Source organism: Callorhinus ursinus, unplaced genomic scaffold, assembly GCF_003265705.2.
Source record: "Callorhinus ursinus isolate GAN/ISIS: 27379988/994484 unplaced genomic scaffold, GSC_fseal_2.0 scaffold28, whole genome shotgun sequence".
Taxonomy (NCBI): domain Eukaryota; kingdom Metazoa; phylum Chordata; class Mammalia; order Carnivora; family Otariidae; genus Callorhinus; species Callorhinus ursinus.
The window spans coordinates 2739406-2757931 of NW_027397090.1; the positions used below are offsets into that span (position 1 = coordinate 2739406).

At 34.1% G+C, this 18526-nt stretch overlaps 1 protein-coding gene across 6 annotated transcripts in view; it reads right to left on the reverse strand.

Moving 5' to 3' along the window:
- VPS13A (vacuolar protein sorting 13 homolog A) overlaps positions 1–18526 on the reverse strand; it is a 267302-nt gene that overhangs the window by 206497 nt on the left and 42279 nt on the right. For all 6 annotated transcript variants that reach the window (XR_012374024.1, XR_012374025.1, XM_025891365.2 and 3 more), the window contains exons 11-17: positions 14119–14246; positions 13829–13935; positions 11847–12018; positions 10314–10376; positions 9663–9792; positions 8516–8610; positions 8014–8156 (exon numbers count right to left, since the gene is read on the reverse strand). Coding sequence is in view for 4 of the 6 variants with exons in the window: in XM_025891365.2 (XP_025747150.1) it covers positions 8014–8156; positions 8516–8610; positions 9663–9792; positions 10314–10376; positions 11847–12018; positions 13829–13935; positions 14119–14246 (838 nt within the window). In the remaining 2 variants the exon portion in view is untranslated. The remainder of the gene's footprint in view (positions 1–8013; positions 8157–8515; positions 8611–9662; positions 9793–10313; positions 10377–11846; positions 12019–13828; positions 13936–14118; positions 14247–18526) is intronic.

Sequence of the window (18526 nt, forward strand, 5' to 3'; positions counted from 1 at the left end):
GACTTCACTATACCATCTTAAATAAATGCAGAACATCTAGACCAAGACACAATACAGTAATAGAGAATCTGAACAAAACTACAAACCAATTATATATAACCTATATAGAACATTCCACCCAACAGCAGAATACACATTCTTTTCCAGCATAGGCACTAGAACAGTCTCCAAGAAAGAACATGTGTTTGGCCACAAAACAGGTCTTTAAAACTTTATGGAATGAAGTTATACAAAAAAAAAAAATCCTCTCCAATCACCAATCACAATGACATTAAAGCTGGACAGCTTGGAGGTAAATTCCAAAGTTTCTGGTAAATTTCCAGAAGCAAAAATTTGGAGTTTCTCAAGTATGTGGCACCTGAACAAAACATTGTTAATCAATAGGGAAAAAAAAAAAAATCACAAGAAAAATTAGGAAATATTTTGAAATGAACATAAATTAAATGTAGCATGACAAAACTCAAGGGATGTATCCACAGTGATGCTCATAAGGAGATTTCTATCTGTAAGTAACTACATTAGAAAACAAAAGATATGAACTCAATAACCTTGCTTTATACCTCAATGACTAGAAAAAAAAGACTAAACCCATGGCTCTCAGGATTAATAAAATGATAAATATTAGAATGGAGATAAATGAAATAAAGAAAAATAAAGACAAAAAAATTGCCTCTTTGAAAAATAAACATACTCAATAAACCTTTACCTAGACTAAGAAAAAAAAAGAGGAAAGATACAAATAACTAAGGTCAGAAATGAAACTGAAGACATTATTACATATCTTTAAGGAATAAAATAACTATAAAAATGTATTGTAAATGACAGGACACCAAGAAAATAAATAACCTAAATGAAATTCCTAGAAACATAAAGATTACAAAAACTGCCTCAAGAGAAAACAAAACCAGAAAAGATTTATGACTAGTAAGGAAATCGAATCCATAATCAACCTCCATAAGTAATTAACCTCCCAATAAAGAAAGAAGAGTCCAAGACCAGATGGTTTCACCAGTGATTTCCATAAAATATTTAAAGAAAAATTAATATCAATCCTTCTGAAATTCTTTCAGAAAACAGAAGAGGGAACACATCCTAACTCATTCTCTGAGAAAAACAAAACAAAATTAAAGATCCATATCCCTTATGAAGATAGATGCAAAAACTTCAACAAAATACTAGCAAACTGGGGCGCCTGGGTGGCTCAGTCAGTTAAGCCTCTGCCTTTGGCTTAGATCATGATCCTGGGGTCCTGGGATCAAGCTGCGTCGGGCTCCCTGCTCAGTGGGGAGTCTGCTTCTCCCTCTCCCTCTGCGCCTCCGCCCCCCACAGCCGGCTTATGCACATGCACTCTCCCTCTGTCTCAAATAAATAATTAAAATCTTAAAAAAAAAAAAATACTAGCAAACCAAATTTAACAGCCTATTAAAAAGATTACACATCATGACCAGGTAGGATTTATTCTAGGAATCTATTTGATGGTGGTTGGAAATAAGAAAAACAATAAAACAATCTATTAATAGAATGACAAAGTCACATGATCATCTCAAATGATGCAAAAAGCATTTTTAAAAATCCAAAATCATTAAAAAATTTTTCAAAAACTAGGGAATACAAGTGTACTTCCTCAACCTGAAGAAGGGCATTTATTAAAAACAAAACAAACAAACAAAAAAAAAACCTATGACTAGAATCATACTCACTGGTAAAAGACCAAAAGCTTTCCCTCCAAAACCATGAACAAGACAAGGATGCTCACTTTGAACACTGTTCTAGAAGTTCCAGCCAAAGTAGCCAGGAAAAAGAAATTAAAGGTACCTAACTGGAAAGGAAAAAATGAAAATCTATTCATGTATGGCATCATAACACAGGGATTAGGGCCAATGACAGCCTGCAGAGTCAAAACTCCACATATAACTTTTGTCTCCCCAAATTCCTAATAGCCTACCATGAATGAGAAGGCTTCCCAGCAGCATTAACAGTCAATGACCCATACTTTGTAATATGTGTTTTATTCTGTATTCCTACAATAGAGAAATTTTTTTAAATCATTAAGGGAGAGAAAATACATTTGCAGTACTGGGGGAAAAAAAAAACCATGATAGATAAGTGAACCCACGCAGTTCAAACCCATGTTGTTCAAGGATCAAAGGTACATAGAAAATCCCAAAGGATCTACAAAAAAAACAATTAGAGTTAATAATTCAGCAAAGCTGCAAGCACAAGATCAACATGTAAAAAATCAACTATGCTGCTATACATCTACAATGACTAAATTGAAGAGGAAATTGACACAATTCCATCACATTAACATCCAAAACAATAAAACATTTAAGAAAATATTTAACCAAAAGAGACTTGAACAGTGAACAAAATAATGCTAGAAAAAACGTAGAAAGACCTAAATAAATGGAAGGATATCTATACTCATTGATTGGAAGACCTAATATTGTTTTGATAGCAATACTACTGAAAGCAATCTATAAATTTAAGGTAATCCCTATCAAATTCAAAGGAGCTTTTGTGTGAAATGGAAAAGCCAAATCCTCAAATTTATATGGATTTGCAAGGGATCCAAATATCCAAAATATTCTTGAAAATGTACAAGATGGAAGACTTGCACTTTCCAATTTCAAAATTTACTACAAAGCTACAGTAATCAAAGCAGTGCGGAACTGACATACGGATAGACCCAATGAGTCTGTAGAATGGAAGGAAATAGAATTTAGAGTCCAGGGGCGCCTGGGTGGCTCAGTCATTGAGCGTCTGCCTTCGGCTCAGGTCACGATCCCAGGGTCCTGGGATCAAGCCCCGTATTGGGCTCCCTGCTCAGCGGGAAGCCTGCTTCTCCCTCTCCCACTCCCCCTGCTTGTGTTCCCTCTCTCGCTGTGTCTCTCTCTGTCAAATAAATAAAATCTTTAAAAACAAATAAAATAAAAAAATAATAAGAATTTAGAGTCCAGAAATAAAGCCATGTATTTATGACCAAATGATTTTCAACAAGAGTCACAAGATCATTCAATGGGGAAAAATAATTTCTTAAACAAGTGGTCTTAGGACACCTAGATATCCACATACAAGTGAATCAAATTGTTTTCACTGTCTATACCATATACAAAACTTAACTCATTGTGGATCATAAACCTAAATGTAGAGATAAAACTTTAATACTCTTAGAAAATATAGGACTAGATTTCCATTATCTTTGGTTAGACAAACCTTCTTATATATATCAAGAGCATAAGCAATGACAGAAAAATAAACCAGATAAATTATACTTCATCAAAATTAAAACAGTGCATCAAGGGACATTATCAAGAAAATGCAAGGACAAGCTAAAGAATGGAAGTAAATATCATGTATCTAGAGTCTAGCATATATAAAGTATTTTTACAACCCAACAAAAAGAATAACCCAATTTTAAAAATGGACCCAGTGAAGATGTGAAGATGTCAACATCCATATGAAAAGATGCTGAATATCATTAGACATTAAGGAAATACAAATAAACACAATGAGAAACCACATTTCACACCCACAAGAATAACTATAATTTAAAAGCACATACAAGAAAATAAGTGTTGGGAAGAATATGGAAAATTTGAAATCCTTGTACACTGCTAATGGAAATGTAAAACTGTCAGCCCTATGAAAAACACATTGGCCCTTCCTCAAAAAGTTAAAAACAGAATTGTGCTATGACTCAGCAATTCCATTCCTAGGTGCACAGTAAAAGAATGTGTACTCAAATCCACACTCATGAATGTTCACTGTGGTATTATCACAATAGCCAAAAGGTGGAAAAAACTCAAATTTCCATAGAACAGATGAAAAGAATAAGCAAAATGTGGTAAATACATACAATGGAATATTGTGCAGTCTTAAAAGGGAACGAAGTTCTGATATACACAACAACAACATGGATGAGCCTTGAAAACATTATGCTAAGTGAAACAAACCAAACACAAGAGGTCACGTACTGTATGATTCCATTATATGACACATCCAAAAACAGAAAGCAGACTCGTGTCTTCCAAAAGCTAGGAGGAGGGGAGTGATTCTTAATAAGTATGGGGTTTCACTTTGTGGTAATGATATTTTGACTAGATAGGAGTGGTGATTTTTCAACATTATGAATATATAAAATCCCACTGAATTATACTCTTTAGAATGATTAATTTTATGATATCAATTTTACTTCAATAAAGTCATTAAAATAAAATTAATGAATTAGTAAATGCATACATTCACAAAAAAAAAATTCCCAAATCACTATCATACCAGTTAAAGATACTTGAAAAAAGCAAAGTAACCTAAGCCTAAAGCAAGCAAAGTTAAAAAAAAAAATATATAAAGGTTAGAGGACAAATTAATAAAACAGAGAATGGAAAAAAATATAGGAAAAACAAGACCAAAACTGTTTTTTTTTAAGATCAACAAAATTTAACTAGTCTAAGAAATAAGAGCAAAGACTCAAAAAAATTAGGAGTGAAAGACAACATTATTACCAACCCCACAGGAAAAAACAGATTAGATGGTAATACTATAAACAACTACATGTCAACAAATTAGACAGCTGAAATGAAATGGGCAAATTCCTGAAAAGGAACTAGTGAAACTCACTGGAAAAAAAAAAAAAACCCGAAAAACGTAAATAGACCGCAGGCCCCAGTGACATTACTGGTAAATTCTACCACCAAACGTTTAATGAAGAATTAATACCAGTTCTTTACAAACTATTCCAAAGAGGAGGGAACATTTCCCAACTCATTTTATAAGGACAGTATTATCCTAAAAAACAGACAAAGCCATCACAAAAAAACTATAGACCAGTATTCTCATGAACACACACGTAAAAATCCTCACCAACAAACCAAATCCAGCTGTTCATAAAAAAGATTATACAACCAAAAGAATATACCATTATTTTATCATATGAAAAATTAATTAAGGTGAATACCTTAAAAGAAGGTATAAATCAAAAGAATAAAGGACATAAACTACACAATCTTCTCAAGGAACACAGAAAATGCATTTAACAAAATCTAACAAACTTTCATGCAAAACAAAACAAAACAAAAAAACAAGCAAAAGCCAAAAACTCAACAAACTAGGAATAGAAGGGGATTTCTCAAAACTGATCAAAGGCATCTATGAAAAACCCACACTTAACATCATATTCAAGAGACTGAGCTCTTCTCCTTAAGATAAAGAACTAGAAAAAGATGTCCTTTCTGACCACTTCCATTCAACATAGTACTGAAGGTTCAAACAAGGGCAATTAAGAAATGAAAGAAAAGGTGTCCACATTGGAAATACAGATGTAAAACTATCTCTATTTGCAGATGCAGTGCTCATGTATGCAGAAAATCCTAAGGAACTTAATAAAAACTATTGGAACTAATTAACAAGTTTAACAAGGCTGCAGGGTAATAGATTAATATACAATAATCAATTATATTTCTACAGACTTGTAATCAACAATCCAAAAATGAAATTAAGAACATGATGCCACTTGTAAGCACTGATGGGGTTGACACATTGCCCCCAAATTATGGCACCTTGGCATAGTAAGTATTTTAAGTTGAAGGAATTTGAGAAAACAGAAGCAGGAAGGTTACTCTGATAGTCCCATACCCTTCCCCCCGCCTCAAACAGGTCACAAAACCTTCACATAAATAGGTACCCTCCTTATAGCTAGAGGAAAAAAGCATCCTTATCTCTAAAAACAAAGGTAAACTGAAAGGAGTCCTAAAAAACAGGGCTTGCTAAGTTCCTCCCAGTCTACCATACTTACCTTACACTCGACGTATCATATTCCTTCACACTGTCCACTCTTCATCAAACCTAACATAGTCTAGTCTAACTGGTTCTTTCGATCTTCATTATGAATATTTTTTTATTAAACTTTTGTAAAATAAATCTGTATGCTTCTCCCTTGCCAAATCTTTGTCAGATTTAATTTTCAGATGCAGCCAGGCACTCAAAAAGGGTTGAGGAAAATGCTTTCCTCCCATACAGCATCAAAAGCAATAAAATACATGAGAATATACTTTACAAACAAGATATAAAACTTGTACTTGGAAAAGTATAAAACATTGTTGAAATTAATGAGGATAAATAAGTGGAAAGGCATCCAATATTCATGCATTTTAAGATACCATTTAAATGTCAGTACCCAAAAGTGATCTACAGATTCAACAAAATCCTTATCAAATCTAAGCTGAAATTTTTGGCAAAAATGGATACAAAAGAAATTCAAGAATATCCTATGAGCTAAAACCATCTTGAAAAAGAAAACAAAACTGGAGGATAAGCTTTCTAATTTCAAATTCTACTACAAAGCTATAGTAATCAACACAGTGTACTACTGGCAGAAGGTTGTAGAGATCAACGGAAATAGAAAAAAGTCCAGAAATAAATTCTTACATTTATGGTAAACTCTTTTTGATGAGGGTATCAAGATCATTCAATGGGGATATAAGGTTTTGCAACAAATGTTGCTGGGACAAATGAATAACCTCATGCAAAAGAATGAAGTTGAACCCAAAACTCACACCATATATAAATGTTAACTCAAAATGGGTCATAAACCTAATTCAAGAAATAAAAGTGTAAAATTCTCAGAAGAATACACAGGAATTTATCTTTGTGTCCTTGAGTTAGGCAAAGACTTCTTGAGTCTTCATTGCAACAACAAAAAATAAACTGGACTTCATCAAAACCAAAAACATCTGGCAAAGAATACCACCAAAAAACAATGAATAAGAGAAAATAATTATAAATTTCTTATGAGATAAAAGATTCTCATCAATAATATATATAGAACTCTTAAAACTGAATGAAAAGACAACTCAATTTAAAAATGGGCAAAATAAGTTAATATACATTTCTCTAAAGAATATACAGAAGCAACCAATAAGCACAAGGAAACGATGCTCAATACTGTTAATTATCAGGGAAATGCAAATTAAGACACCAATGAAATATCAACAAAGCCATCAGGATGGCTCTAATTCAGAAGTGTTGGTAATGATATAGATTAATAAGAAACCTCATACAATGCTGGTATGAATACACAATGGTGCAGCTCCTTTGGAAAACAATCTGGCAATTCCTCAAAAAGTTACATACAGAGTTACCATATGAGGAAACAATTCTGCTCCTAAGTACTTACCCAGAAAAATTTAAGCCTTATTGCCCATACAAAATATTATCTGTAAATATCCAGAGCACCATTATTCATAACAGCCAAAAAGAAGAAACAAACCAAATATCCATCATCTGATGACTGGGCAAACAAAATGTGGTATATCCATACAATGGAATATTATTGTGCAATAGAAAACAATTAAAACACTAATTCAAACTATACCGTAAATGAACCATGAAAATACCATGCTAAGTGAAAGAAGCTGGACAGAAAAGGCCATATATTGTATGATTCCATTCAGATGAAATGCCTCCAACAGACAAATTCTTAGAAATAGAAAGTAAATTAGTTGTTGCCATACACTGAGGAGAGGGGAGAATGGGGAATGACTGCTAAAAAGGATTTCTTTAGGGTGTCAAAATGTACTAGAATTAAGATACTGGTAACTGTTGCACAACTCTGTAAATATACCAATGCGAATTTGGTATATGATACCACAAGTGTGATAAACACATGAATTATACACTTTAAATGGATGAATTGCATGGTATATTAATTATATCTCAATAAAACTATTTTTAAAAACAAAAGTAAAATAAAGATATTCCCAGATAAAAACCAAACTGCTGGTGCAGTTTTTTATATAGTGTGATTGCTGACATTCTGTTTTATCCTTCTACATTTCCTTAGCATAGAGTTTTCTATTAAACCTGTATTATTTTTAGTAATTCCAAAATGTAAGTTCCTAAAAATACATAAGGATACATTAAACCATAGTACCCTTACAAAATACGGTAAGACTGTAATCTAACTTCCAACCTCACAATGAAATGTTTACTTACTGGTAAAAGAAAAATACTTACTTAATGGCTTGTGCTCCTGGTCTTTGCACAATCAAAGTGCTAAATTCTTCTACTACAATATCTAACAGCTCAGGTGTCTCTTGTTTTTCTCTTAGAACAATAGACATACTTTTCAAGTGAACAAAGAACTTCATGGCTTCAAACTAGAATATATTGAGAGAAAAAAATGAAAATAAATTTTTATATATTTATACATTTATATATTTTTATATATGTATGTATATATATATGCATATATAGATATATAAAAACAAATACTCTTCTTCATAGTTTTTTCTTTCCAATAACCAAAAAATACTTTAAAAACAACCCTTCATATATTAAAGAATCACCACATCAACACTACAAAGTAGGGGCAATTGTTATCCATACCTTGGAAATTAAATATAATATGTACCGACTAGGCAAAGATCACAGAGTACGTCAGTAACATTTCTGAGAGGATTAAAAATAGGCATATCTACCGTTAAACTCTAAGGTATAAGGCAAGAAAACATCTTACTGTTTTTGGCAAGGTTGGATCAACTGCTGTTTCACTATAGCCAATTGCTTCATAGAGTAAAGTTTTTTCTTCAGAGGTCAACATTTCTTCAAGAACTATAATCATAAAGAAGTGTTTTGCATTCTTAACTGGTAAGATAAAACTAACCCACAATTTAGCTGTTTTTAAACCAACTGGCAAATTCAACTCTCTTTTTATACTTTTAAGAAATTATAAAAAAAAATTTTATCTTAAAAAAAAGAAAAAAGAAATTATAATCACTGAATGTTAGGATGGCACCGGCAATTTTAGAAGAATTAGTCTCCAAAAATATAAACTGCTAAATATATGAATTTAGCAATAGAAATTTCTAAATATTTGGATTAAGCAAGCTCACAAAATGACTGTTATTAGGCACTTAGTGGTACTGTGCTAAGCAACGTACTTAGTATACAAAATAAGTAACACTAATATCATAATTTCCCATTTTACAGAGGATAAAATTGAAGTTTTGAGAATTTAAATAATTTCCCTGGGCTACGCTGCCAGTAAGTGATAGATCCAGGATATAAACTTAAGCCCCTAAGTCTCCAAAGCTATGATCTTAAACATTTCGTAAGGAAACAAAAACCTTTCCAAGAAATAATTTCAACAAAAATTTACAATTGTTTATACTCTTATTAAATCGTTTGTAATTTAATAAAATTATTAAATCCTGAGCATAAAGCTCTTTCGTAAACATTAAGATAAAAAATTTAATTTTTGACGTATACATGTACAATGTTTTAATAGTAATTTTACTGATAATAAGGATAAATTATATATGATACATATATATGCTTATAATGTTTATTTTAGTTAGAAAATTTTCTGCAGGGGCACCTGGGTGCCTCAGTCGTTAAGCGTCTGCCTTTGGCTCAGGTCATGATCCCAGGGTCCCGGGATCAAGACCCGTATCTGGCTCCCTGCTTCAGTGGGAAGCCTGCTTCTCCGTCTCACACTCCCCCTGCTTGTGTGTTCCCTCTCTCGCTGTCTCTATCAAATAAATAAATAAAATAAAATAAAAAAAGAAAATTTTCTGCAAAACTTTGCTTTCACAACTGATGATTAGCTGCACTAAATTAACCTAATGATTAACTGCACTCTCTATAAAATGAAATGGACCTACTTCCAGGCTTAACATCTGGTTGTTCTTTACTTCTCGGTTCTGACCAAGTCCACAGCCAGCTAAACCATCCTTTATTTTCCTCTGAATCTTTTGCTCCTTCTCTGAAAATCCTATATCCAGCTTTCTTTACCTAAAATGATTAAATTTTCAAATAAATGACAGATTATCCTTTATTTAGCAATCTAACAGAAAAATGACATTTACAAAATTTAACTATTCCAGTGAAAAAATACAAACAATATACAAACTGACAACAAAACAAAGTAATGCAACATAAGCCAAACGTAAGAATTTAGAATTTCCAGGTAGATAGCCCTACTGTCTTACAAGTCATGGTAATCACACCACCCCGCCGCCCCCGCCCCCCAGATTAGATTTTCACCTTCATAGGAACTCAGTGTTTCATAATTATTTAGCAAGAATTATTACTTAGCCAAATTATTTAGCAAGAATTTTCCCCCCAAAGGACCTAAATTCAAACGTATGGGGCAAAACATCAAATCTTTTTTTCTTATACCACAAAGAAGCAAATTTGAACCCCTTTTAGGAAACAGTATATTACAGCCCAACACTAATAATACCACTGCATCTGTCAAATCTACATGGAATCTAGATTTATTTTTTACCAATTGAAAGATAATCTGGAATTACCTCAACTTCTGCCTGTTGTCTTGATATAGTTATATTAAATACATCCAAGGTCTTTTCCAACTCCTTAAAATATAAACAAAAGTATGTTTAAATGAGTAACTTTACATAGTCTATAGAAAGATTATAAAAATTATAAAATTTCAGTATATAATCTAACAAACTGCTGCAATAAAGATATAATAGGAAGCAAAAAATGGATCATCCACCAACATAATATTTCTTTTAAATTCTGAGAAGCAGTGCTTGTATATATGTCAGCTTGGAAATTAGCAATGACGGAGTAACTGTCTTAAAGAAATCATACATGTCATGCATATAGGTGTCATATATAAGATTCACAGACCCGTACTAAAAGATACCATATAGGCATTGTTTAAAATGACCTTTATTTGGGTTCTAACTACAACTGAAGGTAAATACATTAGTGTCACTTTCAACTAAAAATATAATTCTAAGGGGAGGGGAGTGGGGGGATGGGTTAGCCTGGTGATGGTATTAAAGAGGGCACGTTCTGCGTGGAGCACTGGGTGTTATACGAAAACAATGAATCATGGAACACTACATCAAAAACTAATGATGTAATGTATGGTGATTAACATAATAAAAAATTTTAAAAAAATCAATCCATAAAGAAAATTAGCAAACTAATAAAATCAAATAAAAATACAGACTCAATATTTTAAAAATGTAATTCTAAATCCTTCATATTATATGCACAGTTGGTGTGTCATCTTTAATATATTCCAAGTAGATCTTTCTGCAGAAAGTCTCCTACTTCAAACATAAAAATAAAACTCAATCTTTAGGAAGCTCCTAATTGGAAATTGGCCTAGATTCAGAATGGTTACATTAATTTCAAGAGGCTATCTGTCCTCAGTCTCCCTATACATCATCCATCCATAAAACAATCCCTTCTAGAATACACCATAATGCTAACAGATAAGACTAGTATTTAGGGAATCTCAAGACAGATAATGAAATGTAATGTTGCTGGTAAAGACTAGAAATGCCCCAAGAATGAAGAGAAAAGGGACTCTGGGCAGAAAATTCAGGAAGGTTCATACAAGAGATGGGACTTAAACAAGCTTGAGGAATGAGTAAAACTGGAACAAACAGATGAGGAAAGGCAGATGGACTTGGCTACAAGTGTAAGCACAGTATGTATAAAAGACAGGAAATTAATGCCGTTCGATGGTAACGGGGAAATGGAGTGGTGACAGGTAGTATAAGGCTTTGAAACCGACACAGAAAAGACTGGAATCAATGTAGCAAACACTTTTTAAGCTTTGAGGTTAAAAAAGTCATAATGTGAGGCTTCAAGTTACTATTTGCATGAATCCAAATCTCTCCAGACTGACAATAATCTGAAATTCCAACAGCTCACAGGAGAGTATCACCAAAGGTTATATCACCCAACTGAAGTGAAGAACAGGAGTACGAAAAAGTCTAAGTAAAAGCAAATGGTCAGTCAAAATGAAATCTAATGAGCAATTATGTAGTACAAAATATTCAACAATTTCTAAATATGCTTACCTCCAAAGACATGAGAATTTCACCAGTTGGCTTCTTAGTTGTTATCTTTTTTTTATACAGTTCTTTATACTGCTTCATTTTTTGCCTGTGTTCTCTAATATGCTTCCATGACCACATCCGTAACCGGGGGCAGACATTTACTTCAAGAACACTGTGTATAGCATAAGCCCACCTAGTTAAAAAACAAAAACAAACCCTACACTGAACACCTTCAAGCCAACAGTATGATGTATAAAATTGCTTCTACTCCAAAACAGCATACATAGTACAGAGACTATACTTAGTACACCATTTTCAAAGTCTGGTACTATCTGAGCACTTGATTTTCCCCAGCCCTGTTTGTATTAAGACTATATTAATTATTAATCTTATCTCTTTCCTGAGTGAAAACAAGCAAAATCACTGAATTTTGTTACAAAAAATATAGCTCTACAGAAAGACTATTGAAGTACTACTGGGCAAATAGCACTTCAGTAACCTGACTAGCAATTAAGAGTCAACTAAAAGAGTAATTGCAACTTCTAGAAAACAGCAAGAGCTTAATAAACGGAATAACAAGACTTCTAAATTTTAAAAAGGGGCTGTACTTTTACAGACTCACATAACCTGATTTTTGACTTTAATCACATAGGTTTAACATATCTAATACGAAAGTTTGATTTTTTTTTAACAAGACATTGCCAGACACAAACTAGGATATAGTTTTTAATAATCCCAAAAATACAGTTATTTAATGGTATTTTAGTACCTCCATTTTTGTGTTTAAAAAAAAAATCCCTTAATTTTGTTAACATAATAAGCAAAAGTCACAAATCAAATGACAATTTGTATCTGCCCTTAAAGAGTATCTTAAAAAATTACTCTTAAAGTCAATATATTCACTTTTAAACTGTATTTTATAAATCTTAAAATTTTTTTAGATCAAGCAATTCTACTTCTGGGTCTTTATCTGAAGAAAACAAAAATACTAGCACAAAAAGATGTATGTTCCCTGATATTAAATGCAGCATTTTTTTTTTAAAGATTTTATTTATTTATTTGACAGAGAGAGACACAGCAAGAGAGGGAACACAAGCAGGGGGAGTGGGAGAGGGAGAAGCAGGCCTCCCACCGAGCAGGGAGCCCAATGTGGGGCTCAATCCCAGGACCCTAGGATCACGACCTAAGCCGAAGGCAGATGCTTAACAACTGAGCCACCCAGGAGCCCCTGCAGCATTATTTTAATACAGTAGTCAAGATACAAAAACCACCTACGTGTCCATCAACAAATGAATGGATAAAGAAAATACGATAGATATACAATGGAATATTATTCACTCATAAAAAGGAATGAAATCTTACTATCTGTGACAACATTATGCTAAGTGAAATTAGCCAAAGAAAGATAAACACAGTATGATCTCAGTTACATATGGTATCTTAAAAAAACTGAGCTCATAGATACAGAAAACAGACTGGTGGTTGACAGAGGTGAGGCACAGGCAGTGAGTGAAATGGGTGAAGGGGATTAAACGTTCAAACTTCTAGTTATAAAATAAGTAAGTAATAGGATATAATGTACAGCATGGTCACAATAGTTAATACTATACTGCATATTTGAAAGTTGCTAAGATATCCTATAAGTTCTAAAGAAAAAAAATCTGTTCTTGGGGTCCCTGGGTGGCTCAGTTGGTTAGGCGACTGCCTTCGGCTCAGGTCATGATCCTGGAGTCCTGGGATCGAGTCTCACATCAGGCTCCCTGCTCAGTGGGGAATCTGCTTCTCCCTCTGACCTTACCCCATCTTGTGCTCTCTCTCTCAAATAAATAAAATTAAAATATATTAAAAAAAAATCTGTCCTTATATACGGTGATGGATTGTTAACTAGACTTATTGTGGTGATCAGTTTACAACATATACAAATATCAAATCACTACATTATAAACCTGAAATTAATATGTCAAATTATACCTCAATTTAAAAAAAAATATAAGTCATTTTACCAGTCTCTGGCATGATAGTGAAGAGGTACATCAGGTTTGAATTTCCTATATGGCAGGTTTTGCGTCATCATATCAACTGATTCAAGAAGCTCCATAACACTGAAATACTGAAGAATGAAAAAAATTAAGGCTCTTAAATGTTTTAGATTTTTTGTTCAATTGTTAAAAAAATTATTGACTTTTTAAAGGAAATGTTACAATGTAACATTGTGTTTGAAATACATTTAAAATCTTAGTTCTGTTTTTATCAAATTATAACTCAATTTAAAATTTCATTTAAAAAAAATCACCTGTGGTTTATTAAGTTCAATTGCTATGTCATGTAACTCAACATCCAGGTTTATCTTGGGGGCAGAAAAGTCAAAATCTGATCGCCGATTCATCTGAAGTTTGGCATTAGCAGATATGGGGCGAAACACTGAAAAATATAAATTTTAAAAAGTTAAACTGAGTTATATTTCAGAGTCCCAAAGCACTAAGGGGATGAAGTGGAAAATATTTTCATTTCTTATACTCTTTTTACTTTCCCAGATTTCCACACTGCTGTAATTTGGCCAGATGAACTGTCTTTTAATTAATAAAGAATATTCTTTTATCTTTTTCCTACCTATAATTTGTATTTTAAGTAAATGAAGACTAAGTAAACTCCCACTCAAAACACCAACATAACCCTTAAAAGCAGGAACAATCTCTAAAAGGCAAAAATAGTATAATAAAATAATCTTAATAAAAATAGTTTAAAGGAATTACATTAAAAATGCCAAGGGAAAAAAGACTGTATTTGACCACTGACTTCCATTATAGTGTTATAATTTCTGAACTTCTGATCAGTTTCTATGTATCCATCTGTCCCATTTTAACTTGTAAAGGGAGAAGTGAGATGAGTGAGTTAACCCAGGATAACCTTCTTGGCTCAACCCATAGTCTAAAATGGATTAAACTCAACCCTTTATATTTAGCGCCAAAAAGAATAAGAATATTCTTGCAGAGGGAGACAAACAATAGCAGAATCTATACCAAGATCAACTATTAAATTATAAGCTAATCTATATAAAAACATAGTATGTTCCTCTTGTTTTAATCATTCCCAAGGCACAGCACTTAGTTTTTTTTACACACTGAGCATTCAAATATACTGTGAACTTGAGTAGAACAAGAAGATACTCAACAAATGGAGACTGGTTAAATTCACCATGATACATCTATAAAGTACCATAGAGTGAAAAATAAGAAAAATTTATATATACCTAAGTGGAAGGAAATAGTAAAAGAAAGTTTAGGGGCGCTTAGGTGGCACAGTCAGTTAAGGGTCCAACTCTTGGTTTCAGCTCAGGTCGTGATCTCAGGGTTGTGAGATGGAGCCCCATGGTGGGCTCTGCATGGAGTTCTCCCTCTCCCTCTGCCTCTCCCCCCACATCCTCCCTCCCTCTAAATAAATACATCTTTTAAAGGAAGAAAGTTTAAAAAGTATATGTACACAGCAATAATATCACTATCTGAAAAATAAAATTATTCCTCTCCCCGAGCTTTCTTATGTTACATACAAGACTACACAATCCCCTATAGCCTTCCTGGTTGCAATCTCTATCCATCCCTAGGTTACAACCTCTCCTAGGTCTGATTTTAGCTCCTGGCAACTCTAATTTCCAAGTGATTTCAACATACAAATAATCTTTCCAAAACCAAATCCTCTCAGAACCTTGGACTTCTCCACCCTTACTTGATCCACTAGATCTTATCATACTTATATGCTAGACCTCTCCATAAGCTCAGTCTCAAGCATCCAACTCTCCTAACACCACCACCTATCTCTCTAGTACTCCAATACCAAAACTTCAGGTCCCGTGGGACCTATCATTCATTGATCCTTTATCTTTTGTCTTTCACCTCCACTTCATGTCCTCAGGACCCTCCCTACCCTATTAAAATTCTATAATCAGTTATTCTAATCATCCCCCTGCATTCACTCTTCACTCCTCTGTCTTCCCACTTTGTCAGTACTTACCAGGCCAAACTCTAATTCTGGATAAAAACCCTCTCCATTTACTCTACACCTGTAACCTACCTAAGAAATTGAATTTGCTTAGGGGAAAAAAAAAAAAAAAAAAACCCAAAACCAAAAATGTACACAATCACACAGACTGGTCTCACTTTAATGTCATAAATCCTAAAAGTCCTCAATGTTGCTGAGCAGTCATATAATATTTAGTCCAGGATAGGGACCAAATGCATACCATAGTGTGTTTTTATACAACCAATGAACTAGGAATGATTTTTAAACCTTTATAGGGTTGTTTAAAAGAAACAAAGGAAAATATGTGACAGAGGCTATATATGGCCTTAAAATTGAAAACTTTTTACTATGTGGCCTTTTAAAAAACAAAAAAACTGCCCAGCCCCAACTCTAGCCCAGTGGCTCTCAAATTCATCAAAATCACCAGGAAAGCTTATTAAAACAGATTGCCAAGGCTCACTCTCAGAAGTTCTGATTCAGGATGTCTGGAATGGGCCCTAGGATTTCTACTTCTAACAAGTTTCCAAGTAATACTGATGTTGCTAGTCTGAACCATACTCTGAGAACACCACTCTAGTCAATTCACTCTGTTTACCTACATGACTATTTCATAGCCTCTCTTCCTTCCAAAAACCCCCAATACCTCAGGTATTAAAAAATAAGAGCTCATAAGAGAAATTCCATAAACTCCTCTTACCATCTCTACTGTCTAACGTTAGGACTTCTCTCTTACGCCAAAATCTGTCCTTTAAATGAACTAATCATGTTCCTCTGTGTGGCAAAGCACTCCACTTGTGCATGAGATCCTATCCCCTTTCACCCATATCCCATAAATTATTGCTTCTCTCTCTTGCTTCGTTTTTCATATTCTACAGATCATTCCGATCTCAGCCTATAAACTGTTGTCTCTCCCATTAAATAAAGAACAAACAAAAAAAGCCTTTTTAGTCTGGGATGCCTGGGTGGCTCAGTTGTCAAGCATCTGCCTTCGGCTCAGGTCATGATCCCAGCACCCTGGGATCAAGTTCCACATGGAGGTCCCTGCTCAGCTGGGAGTCTGCTTCTCCCTGTACCTGCCACTCTGCCTGCTTGTACTCTCTCTGACAAATAAATAAAAATTAAAAAAAAAAAAGCCTTTAGTCCTTCCCTCTCCAGCAGGTATATACCAGTTATCAATTTATCTGTGAATTCCAAATTCATCCTTCACTGCTTAATCTAAAAGCTAGATTTGGGCCCTTTAACTATTTTTTTTTTCTTTACCAGCTAGCATAATGCTAGACACTGGAGAGAGACTGCAGAGGAGTTCTGCTTCTCGGTTCTAACGGGCTCGTTCCACAGACTCTTGAAGTATCGGGACTTTTCCACCACCCAGATGCAGAAGGCAGCTCCTCGAGCATGACAGATTTCTTCAGCACTAGCCTGCTGAGGTACACGACAGCTAGCAGCAGCTGGCAACTTCTCCCAGCACCCTAAGGCAATTTTGCAGTGAAGTGCCTCCTATGAGCAACTCCTCATGAGAGATGTTAAAGTTCCTGAAGGCAAATTTCCAACAAGTTCAGTGGCCTGGCACCAGAGAGACTTTTCCTGGCAGTCAGTGAGCCCTGGTCATGTCCTTTCCAACAGGGTCTAGATCTCAGTGTTGAGGCAGGCAGACCCTGTTCTTTGGGCACTCCATCTTAGTCCTAGGGTAGGGGCAGTTCCTTCTATTATTCTTATATTCTTTAGAGTTCTATTTTTTATTAGCCAATCCCTTGTTACTCCAATCCTGTGATAGTAATTCTTTATATTAAACTTCCCCTGCTCAAATTACTGTGTAGTTTCTCTGTCACCAGACCCTCACTAATGGAGCAGGAAATGATAGTAGGGCAAAGGAGAAATCAGTCAAACCTAAAGTGATAGATAGGAAAATCATCAACACACATGAAAGGCAATCTCATCTGTTCTTAATGTTTCCTTTTAGGAAAAAAATCTAGAAAATAAAATACCCATTTCAAGGCTTTGAATTGGTTTCAAGAGTGAAAACAAGAAGAGTCACTTCAAAGGTGCCTGGCTGGCTCAGTTGGTTGAACACCCAACTCCTGGTTTCAGCTCAGGTCATGATCTCAGGTGGTGAGATCAAACCAGCTTTGAGCTCCATGCTTGGTAGCCTGAGGCTCCATGCTCAGTGGGGAGTCTGCTCCAGAGTCTCTCTCTCTCTACCTCTCTCCCGTGCCCATCCCCCACCTTGTGCACGTGAGCCCTCTCAAATAAATAAATCTTTAAAAAAATAAATAAGGCCACGTCAGGAAATTAATAAAGTATCAACATGAAGGTAGAAGAATACAGAAAAGAATCACTGGTTGATGACATCAGACAACCAAATCCAATAAATGAGTTATCTATCCATCGATCAGTTTTACTGAGAGCCTATAGGGCAAAAAAATAGTACTACTTTCGATTTGAAATTTTACTCATTTCTGATTATAAAAGTACTACATGTTCATTTCAGAAAATTTGGAGTCAGAAAAAAGTATGAAGAAAAATTTTTAAATATACATTTTTAAAATAGTAAGATCACACTACAGATTACAGCAGCTACTAGCCTTATTAAATTGTATTTGCCATGTAAAATGTCTTTAAAAGATTATAATTATTACTGAATAATCCTTAAAGATTTACCACATTTATTACATCCTCTCTTGTTG